Source organism: Myotis brandtii, unplaced genomic scaffold (genome assembly GCF_000412655.1).
Source record: "Myotis brandtii unplaced genomic scaffold, ASM41265v1 scaffold663, whole genome shotgun sequence".
NCBI lineage: Eukaryota > Metazoa > Chordata > Mammalia > Chiroptera > Vespertilionidae > Myotis > Myotis brandtii.
In genome coordinates, this window is record NW_005370572.1 from 101809 (window position 1) to 115008 (window position 13200).

At 40.3% G+C, this 13200-nt stretch overlaps 1 protein-coding gene across 1 annotated transcript in view; it reads left to right on the top strand.

Moving 5' to 3' along the window:
* The window catches only part of LOC102263468 (cubilin), a gene marked incomplete at its 5' end in the record, with an annotated part of 113991 nt that extends 101510 nt beyond the window's left edge, over positions 1 to 12481 (top strand). Inside the window, 5 exons of the mRNA XM_005880961.2 lie at positions 2872 to 3019; positions 3932 to 4113; positions 6911 to 7076; positions 8559 to 8794; positions 12103 to 12481. Of these exons, the coding sequence (XP_005881023.1) occupies positions 2872 to 3019; positions 3932 to 4113; positions 6911 to 7076; positions 8559 to 8794; positions 12103 to 12210 (840 nt within the window). The remainder of the gene's footprint in view (positions 1 to 2871; positions 3020 to 3931; positions 4114 to 6910; positions 7077 to 8558; positions 8795 to 12102) is intronic.
* Positions 12482 to 13200: the final 719 nt, after the last annotated feature.

Consider the following 13200-nt stretch of genomic DNA (forward strand, 5'->3'; position numbering starts at 1 on the left):
TATGCTCTTGCCTCCTTTGTCAAATATTAATTGAGCATAATGACTTGGGTCGATTTCTGGGTTCTCTGTTCTGTTCCATTGGTCTATATGTCTGTTCATGTGCCAGTACCAGGCAGTTTTGAGAACAGTGGCTTGGTAATATAGCTGATATCTGGTATTGTGATCCCTCCAACTTTGTTCTTCTTTCTCAGGATTGCTGTGGCTATTTGTTTTGTTTTTGTTTTGTTTTTTTGTTTGTTTGTTTTTTGTTTTTTGGTTTTTTTTTATTCCAGATGAATTTTTGGAGAGTTTGTTCTAGATCTTTGAAGTATGCCATTGATATTTTAATGGGGATTGCATTGAATCTGTAGATTGCTTTGGGTAGTATGGACATTTTAATGATGTTGAAACTACCAATCCATGAACATGGTATGTTCTTCCATTTGTTTATGTCTTCCTCTATCTTTTTTCAATGTCCTGTAGTTTTCCGAGTACAGGTCTTTTACCTCCTTAGTTAAGTTTATTCCTAGGTATTTTAATTTTCCCATTACTGTGAATTTTTGATGAGCATCTCTGGTGTTCTGATTTTGGTGTTCCATGGGCCATGCTTGAAGAAACACTTCTGTAATTAGTGGAATCTAAGTATAGGGTGAGATGAAGGGGTCAATGCAAACACAGGGATATCAATGAAGAGGCCATTTAGCCTGGCTGGAATGGCTCAGTGGTTGAGTGTTGATGAACTGGGAGGTCATGATTCGATTCCCGGTCAGGGCACATACTCAGGTTTCGGGCTCGACCCCCAGGGTGGAGTGTGCAAGAGGCGGCCGATCAGTGATTCTCTCTCATTAGTGATGTTTCTATCTCTCCCTTCCTCTCTCTGAAATCACTAAAAAAATATTTTTTTAAAAAGAGGCCATTTAGCCCCACTCTATTGGGACTATATTTATGGTAATGTAAGAGAGAAAAAGTGGGGAGGAGTTGTTTTAGTTTAAAAAAAAGAGTCCAAATTGCCGATGAGATAAGATATTGAGGAGACAGTTGGACATAAAAGTGTGATAGTGAGAGAAGGCTTGAAGATTTGGATGTCATCATCATATGAGTCAGTAGTTAAAACAATGAGAGTAATGAGATTATCCAGGGAACTGTAAAGTGAGGAGTTGGGAACTGAGGACAGATGCCTGGGGGACACTTGGGAATGCCTGCAGTGTGAGGCGATTAGTTAATCTACCCAAGTTAATTTTAGGAGGGTCATGTTCAAACCCCCATGTGCTGGCTGGCAATAGAAGAGGATCCAATCTACCACTTCTGAGTTTTCAAGTCCTCCTCATTCTATATCCGGGTCCCCTGTATTGCACATGTATCTTGGTGGAGGCTGACTCCAATTGGAGAGAGGTTTGAGAACTACTGGCTGCTGAGCAGACACCAGATTTGCTAAATTATTACAAAGCACAGACACTGAGGTATATCCTATTATCCCATGGTGGTCAAGATGCTAGGTTATCATCATTCCATTGGTTATCAGAACACTATTTGTATATCCCAGTGGTACCCTTCCTGGAAGGAATTAGAGCCAAACAAAACCCTTTAGTTAAAGCTCTTTCTATTTCCCACTGCTTCGTGAATCCAAATTTCCCACTGGGTGCAGACATGCTACTCACAGGGCACCAGACAGTTCTGTATGATAATGGCAGCTAGATTAGCCTCAAATAAGACCCTACATTTGTCATGAATAAATAATTCAGCTGAATGAATAAAGGAAATAACAAACGGTTTCAGCATGAGTAGGGAGGGAGAAAAGTTAATAAATCAACTGATAATAGAAAAACTGAAACTCTCAGGGTGTCTGAAAGTAGAAAGAGAAGATACAGTTGGAAGATCATGAAAGAATCATGTGGTGGAGGCATTGCAGATAATAAAAAGATCTGACTGGATAGCTGGCTTCGGAGTTGGCAACCACAGAGAGTAGAGATGAAAGTCAGTGGTATTAAGGAATGCAAATTAGGATATTTAATGGGTTCTCTGTAAGAACACTGAAACCTCCAAGGGTTCATAAAATGACTCTGAGCTAAAATACCACAAGTCTTTAATTAAGGAAGGGAAGTAACCAGGAAGAAAGTGAGAATAATGAAAAGTGTCAGAGAGTATCTTTGGCCAGATGTGGAGACTCTCAAAGGAGAACTAGCTTTGATGCAAGGACATAGGCTGCAGACAGCAGCCTGGGGATCCCTGCCCATCCTCCCACCCCTCATTCTTACTCAGTAAACTGTGGACTGTGGGAAAGAATGGTCTCTACCAGGAGACTGATGGAGACCCAGGTGTCACTCAAGGCTAAGGATGTGTACAGGAATGGTTAACAATGCAATTAAAGTTCAAGTATACAACAGGGGAGGTTAGGAAAGGACCAACAGCAGGAGACATTGTGGGGTAGAAGCACAGATCAGTACTAGGAGTTTGCAGCAGGAGTGGGGAGTGAGCCTTTCAGTAGATGCCCAAGAACTACAGGTAGTAGAGGCATATCTGTGTGAGAGGCAACAGATGCCCTGACTTTTAATACAAGTAGACGAACTGTAGTTAGCTTGGACAGCACTGTGCTCAGAGCAAGGGCACAGGCCTTGGCTATGAAGAGAGGAGCATGGTCTCATTTTCAGGAGGCAACTTATCTGTCTGGTGATTTCAACATAAACTTGACCTCCCCTACTTCCTCTCCCTTAGAGAATGTGAGACAGTTGTGGATTCCAAGGCTAATGCCAGTCTTATTGCCAAGTGTCAAACAATATAACTAGTTTCCATGGCTGAATATTGAAGCACACTTCCATATGCATTTCATTTCTGCTATGGCCTATCTTCTTTTGAAGCAAAATATAATGTGATTTGGCTTTCATTTCTTTTCAGAGTAGTGGAAATGCAAGAATTCACTTCTGTGGCAGAAATGCAACAGCTGTACCAACGTTTTATTCTTCTATGAGCACTGCCATTGTCATTTTCAAGTCCGAAGCTTTTAATGACAACTCTAGAGTGAGTTTTACCTATCAGATTGCAGGTGAGCCCTGGAACTTTATCTTTTGTACCGAACATCTTCCATCAGTACAATTATTGCTGGAATGGACTCCTGAGGGTAGACTAGGGCTTGTTAACTTGAGCCACACCCATATGAGGTGAGACTCTTCACCAGAAATCAGGCCCAATTTAGCAAGTTACTAAAGCTGGTTTCCGAAGAGGTCAAGCTAATATAATACTAATTCAAATGTTTAGAATGTCAGCATACTCTTCAAAGTTCACATAGTTAACAATTTAAAATTATATGTTATTTTATTAGTTATCCACTTGAACATTTATAGAAATCACTGTAGCTTAGAACATTTTTTGTCAAAACCAGGAAGCTTTGAAAGGCTATTTAATTACTAAAACTGTGAAGTTTATTTTCAGAGAACATTTTCTTTCATGTTCATTTTGAGCTTGATTAAAACTAACACTGCCTTTGATTAAAACAAACAAATAAAAACACTATGGTGTTTTCACCAAAAATGGTTAAGAACAACAATTTGCCAGTTCAATCAGAACAAATAATCCATTAAAGGGAAATCCTCATACAAGACTCTGTCTTGGAGGTAGAGACTTTATTCGTAAAAGAATCTAAATGTCAGCCAACCACCTCAGTGTGATCAGAAAAAGCACAGAAAATTCTAGAATATTCATCTTTAAAGGTGAGTGCTCCTATTTCACATTTCACCTGGGGGTGTTTCCTGTTGCCAAGACCCTGCATAGCGTTTGCTCCCTGTGCCCTTCACCTCCCCTCAGGGATCCCCGTGACCTCAAAGGTAGATGCAGAGGCTGGGTTAGTTTTTTCCTAAAGTGTTTAAATTTAATCATTTCTTGAATTATTTCTGTCAGGTTGAAAGAACACTAACTATTGGGATACATACATTAATTGTGAATTTTTTTTTTATCTAAGGTTGTAACAGAAACTATAAAAAGGTGTTTGGCAATCTGAAGAGCCCCGGATGGCCTGCTAATTATAACAGTGACATGGATTGCACTGTTACTCTCACAGCCCCACAGAACTACTCTATTTCCCTCTTCTTCCACTCCTTTGGCATCGAGGACTCAAGTGAATGCAGACATGACTTCTTGGAGGTAACATACATTTGGATCTCTTGCAAATGAACTATTTAAAAGATGATGGATCACTTCAAGTTTTTCACCTTTTTCTCTGCTGCTTACTCATTTCATTAATTTATACATTATTATTTCAGTCCATAAGTCTCCTATGGCCAGGCACCAGAAATGCAATAGGGCTCCCAGGAGGCGCATGGTCCAGTGGGAAGGCCAGGCAGGAAATAGTCAACTCCCACACGATGTGGGGAGGACTAACAGAGTCACGTGGGGGACAGAGAAAGCTTCTTGAAGCTTCGCATCCTCCTTCCACCCTCCACTCCTCCCCAAACACAAGAGAGCAGCCTCCTGGGCCTGGAGCAAGCAGAGGCATGCTCCTCCAGCTCTTGCCCCTCTGTGATTCCTGTCATTCCCAGAGCAACAGCAGAGCGCCCTCTGCGTCCTTTCTGCCCCACATCACCCACGTTGTGGAAGTGAGAAGGACTGCGGCGTTGTTATTCATGGGAAGATGTTCTGAATGAGGCCATAACTGGTGCAGGCTGTGTATGGAGCCCAGTGCCTCTATTTTGCCATGAAAGTCCCAGAGCTCCCGAGTGTCCTTTACAAGCTCTGTGGAAAATGAATTCATTCTGAGGAAATAAAGTGGTCTGCACAGAGGATGCTGAATTCTCTGCTCTCTTTGAGTCTGCAGTAAGGTTTCCATAAGGTTTGTTAACTCCTTTACACCTGTTATGGAAAGCTCTCCCCTACAGAATTCATCTAACTCCTTTGTTGATGAATATTCTTAACCTATAATGTGACAAGTAGTGGGAGGAAGTTGGGGAATACTTGCCCTGGTAGGAAACTGGAGGAGAGGGATGTAGCAGGGAGGAGTCGAGGAGAGAAATACAGTACTGTTTGTGTCAACCAGGGTGTTAAACTCAGACCTATGTACCTCACGTACCATGGAATCTAAACATTTGTATGAAGCGCAAAGCAGAAAGGAGGGGAGGAGTGGGATACCGGGAAGGACAGACTATTCGGTCATTTTGGAATCCCACTGAAGCTACGTCCTGCTCACCTCAAGCCTGAGTTGATCATCGCTGACTGGAGTTAGTGCTTGTTCTTTGCCTTTGTCCACTGGGAGTGAAGGCCAGCTCTCGAGCACTGACGGATGAGGACTTCTCCTCCCAGCTGCCCTTCCTTATCTCATAGAAATGGGTCTAAAACTTCTTGTCCTACGAACAAAAACAGGAAACTGCTACTTAGGCCTGTGAAGTGCAGCTGCATCTGGTTGTTGGTGGGAAGATCGTGGCATGGTTCATACGGCAGCCATCCCAGCAAACCTCAGCCTTCCATCTGGTAGCTATGGCAGGAACAGAAATTTCTGAGGATCCCAACTGTGTTAATCAACTCAAAGGCCAAGCCCTAGATCACATTTGGAATTTGCATTTGTCTTCTGAACTTTCAGACCCTCTCTTCTCGGGGTCCTCTAATGTCCCGGAGATGTCTACCACTCTCATGGTTCCTGCGAAGAGAAAAATGTATAGAATAAGTCATTAGCATGTTCTGTGGGAATTGATATCTTGCTCATCTCTCAGAGCACTAGCTTTCTTAAAGATAATCAACAGGGAAAAGGCCAAAGCCAAGAGTATTGTGATGGCATATCTGGTCCTCCAGCATCCTTGGATTGGCACCCGTCTCTGCCTGGTAGATAACTGGCTACTCTGTCCATGGCAAGGCACTCCAAAAAGCACCAGAGAGGCATTATTCCCTCGATTGGCTACTACATAGACTTAAAAGGAAACTCTGAAGGTTAACACAACCCAGCAAGATGAGCCACTGGGCCTCTGAAGACACTCTGTGACTTAGAACAATCAGCAGTGGACCAAATGTTAAACTACAAAATTATAAAGGAGGACCTTCCAAGATTCTGAGTACCTATATTAATAAAACCATCACCTCTGCTTTGGCTGGAGTCCTCCTCAAATGCACAGGAGGAGCCAGGCCTGAGGACAGAATGAGGCTAAGTTCACAGTGTGTATGTGGTTATACACATGTTGACTCGCTTCCTGGTTTTCTGTGTCTACTCCATGCAGTGAATTAAAAAAAAAAATCTAGTCAGCTGCAAAATGTATTTTTAAAATATATCTTAACAGTAAGAAATTTTGTCAATTGAGTTGTCTCCTTTTTCCATATAGAAATTTCTTTTGTTTGAACATTATATGCTTTACTAGAGGCCATGTACACAAAATTCGTGCATGGGGTGGGGGTCCCTCAGCCTGGCCTGCACCATCTCACAATCTGGGATCCCTCTCACAATCTGGGACTGCTGGCTCCGAACCTCTCGCCTCCCTGCCTGCCTGATCATCCCTAACCCCTCTGCCTGCCTGCCTGCCTGATCACCCCTAACCACTCAGCCTGCCTGTCTGATCACCCCTAACTGCTCACCTGCCTGCCTGATCGCCCCTAACTGCTCACCTGGCTGCCTTATCACCCCTAAGCACTCTGCCTGCCTGCCTGATCACCCCTAACCATTCTGCCTGTCTGATCGCCCCTTACCACTCACCTGCCTGCCTGATTGCCCCTAACCACTCTGCCTGCCTACCTCATCACCCTTAACCCCCTCTGCCTGCCTGCTTGATCGCCCCTAACCACCTCTGCCTCAGCCCCGCAGACGCGGCTTCATCCGGAAGGATGTCCGGAATGACATCCGGCTGTCTGGTCTAATTAGCATATTACGCTTTTATTATTATAGATTATATGCTAATGTGTAGCAATGATAAATCAAAGAAGTATAACATACTCAAGGATAATAATTCATGACTCATTTTTAAAGGTAAGAAATGGAAGTGATAGCAGTTCGCCATTACTCGGCACATATTGCGGAACTCTGTTGCCAAATCCTATCTTCTCTCAAAATAATGAACTGTACCTGCGATTTAAGAGTGATAGTGCAACTTCCAGTCGTGGATATGAAATTATCTGGACCTCATCCCCCTCTGGTAAGACATTTGCACTTCGTGTGGTAAAACAATGTAGGTGAGAAAAACATAATGTGCCTAATAGAAAAAGGCCATTAAAAGTGACCTATGTTTTTAGCCATCTGTATACTTGATTATTTTCTGATAAAAGTAGAGATTTTTAACAATGAATGTACAAAGATTCTATTTAATTCTACTTTTACTCATTTCTGTAGATTATTATATGTTAAAGAATATAAATTTACATATAAAGCCCAGAAAGTATAAAGATTTTAAAAATTCCTTTATAAATTCTGATTTTGTCATAATTTTTACTTTTGAGTTAATCATCAAGGTAGTTCTCTGAGAATTAAAAGAAAAAGTTGTTTTTTTAAGGCACATTACAACCCCATCCTTGTGCGTACATAAGCAGCTGTGCTCTGGGCAGCTCCTGCCATTTCTGGGCAGTCCTGGAGGTTAATTGCTTTTTCAGGGCAATAAGTACCTTTCTGCATCTTTGATTGGTTGTTCATCAAATAATGAAGGAAATTTAAGTTATGTCAGTATCTTTAAACTCAAAAGAGAAAGAATACTTTGTGACATGTCCTCAAAATACCTAAAAACTTTCAAAATAAGAATGATAAAAATGACATTTTAAATACACTGAGGAACAAGAAAAGGGTTCTATCAAGACAATCATAGGTAATGGAATCTTGGCGCCTAAAGATACTTAAAGGTGAGCTTCAATGCCCTAATTTCACAGATGAGGACATACAACACCGAACTAACGAGTTGCCCAACATGCAGAGCTACCAGTAGATTGTGGCGGAGGCAGGACCAGACGCCAGTGGTCAGAACCCAGCCCATTTGTTTGTTTTGTCATGCCATGTATCTTCCTCCTGTGCCGCACCATATCTGGATACCCAAGGCTATCTGGTCTGAATAATGATAGTATACAAATAAACAAATTAACACCAACACTTACTTTTTTTGGCTTTAAGTATGTCAGTGACAAGCCCAGTCAATTCACTTTTATAATAATTACTGCCCAAACATCCAGTAACATGTTTTCTGTTCAGCCCTGAAATTTCACTTTTATTTCACCCACATCATTATAAGAACTCACTGCTTATGGAGAACTCTACCATAAAAAGTACACAACAACTTCAATTACCCTCCCCTACAGTTACCTAATCTAGTTCTCGGTTTTCCCATTGTGTTTGCAGCCCACCATTTTCAAAGAACTGACCTGGAGGAAGCTGCCCCTAAATCATGATAGAGGGAAAGGAAGATGTGGTGCAGAAAGGGGTGGGGGAGGCGTGGGGGGCAGCCTGGTGGTGAGGGAGTGGGAGGGACTTGGCTCAAAGGAGAAACAGGAGAAGGGTTTCGCCTCCACTGTTCTTGCAGAGGGTCTCAGCACCTTAAGGAAACAACAGCCCCGTGGTATTGCCTTACAAGTGCACTAAAGGACTCCAGCTGTTTTCTTCTTTGTTGAATCAAATTTCCTGCAATTCTTTCTTGCAGGCTGTGGTGGAACTCTTTATGGCGACCATGGCTCCTTCACCAGCCCCGGCTATCCGGGCACTTACCCAAACCACACTCACTGTGAATGGGCCATCACCGCTCCTGCTGGAAGACTTGTCACCGTCAACTTTTACTTCATCAGCATTGACGATCCTGGAGACTGTGTCCAGAACTATCTTATACTCTATGATGGACCAGATGTTAATTCTCCATCCTCTGGACCATATTGTGGCACAGTGAGTAAAGCAAGATTTTCAAATTCCCATTTATTATGTTTAAATAATGAAAGTAACTCAGCATACACGTTTAAAGGCAGACACATGCAAAGTACAAAGCACAATGTACTGTTACGTATTCCGTACAGTTTTCAGATTTTCCTTTCTATTTGGGGGAGAATGAGTGCCACCTAGTGGTCATTGCATTAAATTAATAGTAATATAGTTTCCAAACCCAACTGTGCATCCGAATTACATGCAGTTATACAGTTTTTACATAGGAATCACCTATGCTGTTACAGTTACAGTTATTACATTGCAGACTTCCAGTACACACACCTACCGAATCAGAATTTCTGGGGGAGGAGGTGTGGCACATTGTTTTTTAAAAGTTCCATTTCAATGCACCACTGAAGGTTGAATACCCGCACTTGTTTCTGCATGATTAGGACTTCAGAAAATTTAGATGCTTGGCTCCATTTCATATACTTCTTGTTGAAAATTGTGCAGATTCTTTGAAGAAGACACAGATATTAAAGATTGGTCTGGTGACCAGGCGTTTGATAGTTTTTGCAAAGTTCTGATGGACTGGTAGATTTCTGACATTGACTCAACACTGTTTGCATGTGCCTGCACTGCCTTCTCGTTTTACTGAAAGTAGATACTAACAGAGCTTTCAAGTAAGCAAATGTGATTGCTGATGGGAGGGTATCTACTTCTCACTGTTCTACTTTTCAGCTACTTGGGCTTTCTAACCAAACCTGACTGAGAATTATGTCATCTGGAAATCTACATAGTTTTTTTCAAAATATATTTTTATTGATTTCAGAGAGGAAGGGAGAGGGAGATAGAAACATCAACGATGAGAGAGAATCATTGATCAGCTGCTCTCTGCATGTCCCACACTGGGAATTGAGCCCACAACCCAGGCATGTGCCCTGATCTGGAATTGAACTGTGACCTCCTGTTTCATAGATCCATGCTCAACCACTGAGCCATGCCAGCTGGGCAATCTGGATAGTTTTTTTTTTAAATATAACATGATTTGTAAAATTAACAAATGTCTATTTTCAGAATTATCAGAAAATAAATGTTTTTCCAAAGCCCTGGGAATTCTCCTACGTATTCTTCAAAAACACCTTTTGAGTATATTTGCAGATGCACAATATATTTTATACTGTTTTGTCGTATGGATTTTTCACTTACCAAAATATCATTACCATCTTATCATACCAATAAAAACACTGGGGTATCATATTTAATCATTGGATGGGTATTCTATTGCATAGGTACCACCTAATTTATTTGATGAATCCTCTCTGGTTTATAGACAATACCGTGAAAAACTTTCTGGTAGCTGTATCTTTGTATACAGAGTTAATCACCTGGGAGCAGTCTTAGTCACTTGGCCAGTAGATACTGAATCCTTCTTCTTCTCAGGGGATTCACAGGAAAGAGAAGCCAGTCAGTGTGTCACATTTCAAATTTAGAGACTGACTAGGTCTTATAATTTATTTGAAATTCATAAACATTTCAAATGGGAGAAAAAGAGGTCACCTTTAACAACACCATTATTTTGTATCTGCTTGGCTTTTTTGTTTTGTTTTCAGTGACTTTCAAACATGCAACCCCATTTGCTCCCCACAGAGATAATTCAGTGATGTGGGAAGAACAAGGATAACCAGGACTTTGCAGATAAAAGAAAACTGAGGGTAGAACTTAACTGTCATTTAAATTAATGGCGCACTAAGTCAAAGTCTATAATTAGATATGCCAGGTTTTTTTTTAATTGTGGGTATTTATAATATTTCACTAGTTTTACATTTTCTTTGATAAATGAGGACATCATTTTAAGTATAATTGTTTTCTTTTTAAAATTACAGATACAACTGATTTCTTTAGCATTTCAAGTTCAATAAAATCAGTTTACTTCCAGAGTGATAAAAGCCACTCCTTAGATTGTTAACCTAAGTAACAAAATCTGAACATGAAAGAATAACAGGAAAAATTCGGAGAATCAAAGTAGAGTTAAAACTTTGGTTAACTATTCACACTAGTTTGTTAAAGTAAAATAATAATTGAAAAATTTGGGAGATTAAAGTGGAAAGAAAAAATTGCATGCATGCGGAAATATGCAATATTGAATATACCTTGATATATATCTTCTCGGGAAAATATTCTCTGTGCTGTACTCACTTGAATAATTCACTGTCTTGGAAATGTCTGCCTTTGATGAGTCTTTGGGAGAATTGATGCAGTGAGGCCCAGCAGAATGGGGGCCAGATTCCAAACTGCAAACAATCTCAACCTACTGTATAGTTTACTGACATATTTGGCTCACAGTTCACCTACTCCCATTTAGAATGTAGCTCATGAGAACAAGACCTTTTGTCTGTCTGGCTCATTTTTTTATAACTCCAGTGCTAAAAAAAAAAAAAAAGTGCCTGCAACATGGAAGTCTCTTGATACCAGGTAAATATTTGTTAAATGATTAGGAAATGGGAGAAAGCTGAGACCCCACCCCCAAACACACATTGTTCCACAGAAAGGGAAATGAAAATAAATCCCCAAAGAAAACTATAGATATTAAGGGGAGAGAGTTGCATACTTTACTTACATGACTGTTTCGGTTGCAAATATAAGTATGTGTTTTCATTAGAAAAATTAAAATTTTAGTAAGAACTTGAATTGGAAATTCAATTTTTTGTGTTGTTAATCCTCACCCGAGGATATTTTCCCCCCATTGATTTTTAGACAGAATAAAAGGGAGAATGAGAGACTGAGAGAGAGAAACATTGACGTGAGATACATCAATTGGTTGCCTCCTGCACTTGGGGATCGAGCCTGCAACTGAGGTATGTGCCCTTGACCGGAATTGAACCTGAGACCTTTCAGTCCACGGGCTGACGCTCTAACTACTGAGCCAAACCAGCTAGGATGGAAATTCAATTTTTAATGACAATTATTCTGAGATATAATTCACATACCATATAATTCATCTACTTAAAGTATATAATTCAATAGTTTTATTAGACTGAAAGTTGTGTAGCTATCATCACTACAACCAATTTTAAACATTTTCATTACCCCCAACAATCCCAGTAAACTATATTCATAACACCCCATTTCCCTTCAACCCCTAACACCAGTAATATTCTTTTATAAAGTATGTATATTAATTCCTAGCAAGATTACTTCTAGACATATTTAATGATTTACTGTAATTTTGTTACTGCTTTTTGTAGTACCTTTTACTATGCTAACATTTTTTGAAAAAGGTTCAGATTTGTGAAAAATATAACTTGTTACTTTTTTTTTTTCAATTTTAGGACACTAACATAGCTCCCTTTGTGGCCTCCTCACATCGGGTCTTCGTAGAATTTCATGCAGAATATGCAGTGCGCCCGTCAGCAATACAGTTAACCTGGGACAGCTGAGGGCGCCACACTGATTCAGCCCTGTGGCTCATCTGCAGGAGCCTCAGACATCGCCCTGGACAGAGTTCTGCCATCCTGAGCTGTGACCCTGCCTCTGCCACTGAGAGTAACTTTAACACTTGTTTTTCACCAAAGAATGTGGGGAATCAATATTTGTACATTTTTAAAAACGTAGAACATAGCTTCTTTAATTTTGGCTGTGCTCGTCATCCTTAATGCTAATATTTGAGCTGAAATTTTCTAAAATTCCCTAAAGAGTTGGAAATGATTATGGTATATGTGCTGTAAATTTTCAAATGTAAATGATAAAACAGAGGTGTGATTTTTACTGTGAATGTCAAATTATGTGTAATAAACTTGAATTGTACACAAATATGCTGCATTCATTTTTAACTTTTCATTTTTTATTGTTTAAGGTATTACAAATAGTAGTACATATGTCTCTCTCTCTTTCTTTTCCCCCATCGACCTCCCCCCGGCCTCCCCTAACCCCTGGCACTTGCCCTCATCCGCCCCCCCACCCCTCCACCAGTGTCTTGTGTCTGTTGGTTGTGCTTATATGCATGCATACAACTCCTTTGGCTGATCTCTTACCCCTCCAAACCTCCCCTACCTTCCCGCTGTAGTTTGACAGTCTGTTCGATGCTTCTTTGCCTCTATCTATTTTTGTTCATTCACTATAAGATGTAGGTGTATATAAATTTTCAAGTTGAATTTTTACATTTTAGTATGAATCCTTCAGGGAAAGAACACTGGAGCCAAGCTGCTGCATTCGGATTTAGTTCTACCAGTTAAGAAGTGTTTACTTAATTCTCTCTGTTTCAGTTTCCATAAGTACCACCAGTTTAAAAATATAATATGTGGAGTTATAAATAGTTGATCAACACTTTTACAAACTTTTCTGCTGCCTTTAACAAAACAAGAGACTTTATGTTAAATATGTAAAGTTAGGTCCTATTAAGAACATGGGACCAAGAGAATGAAAGAAGC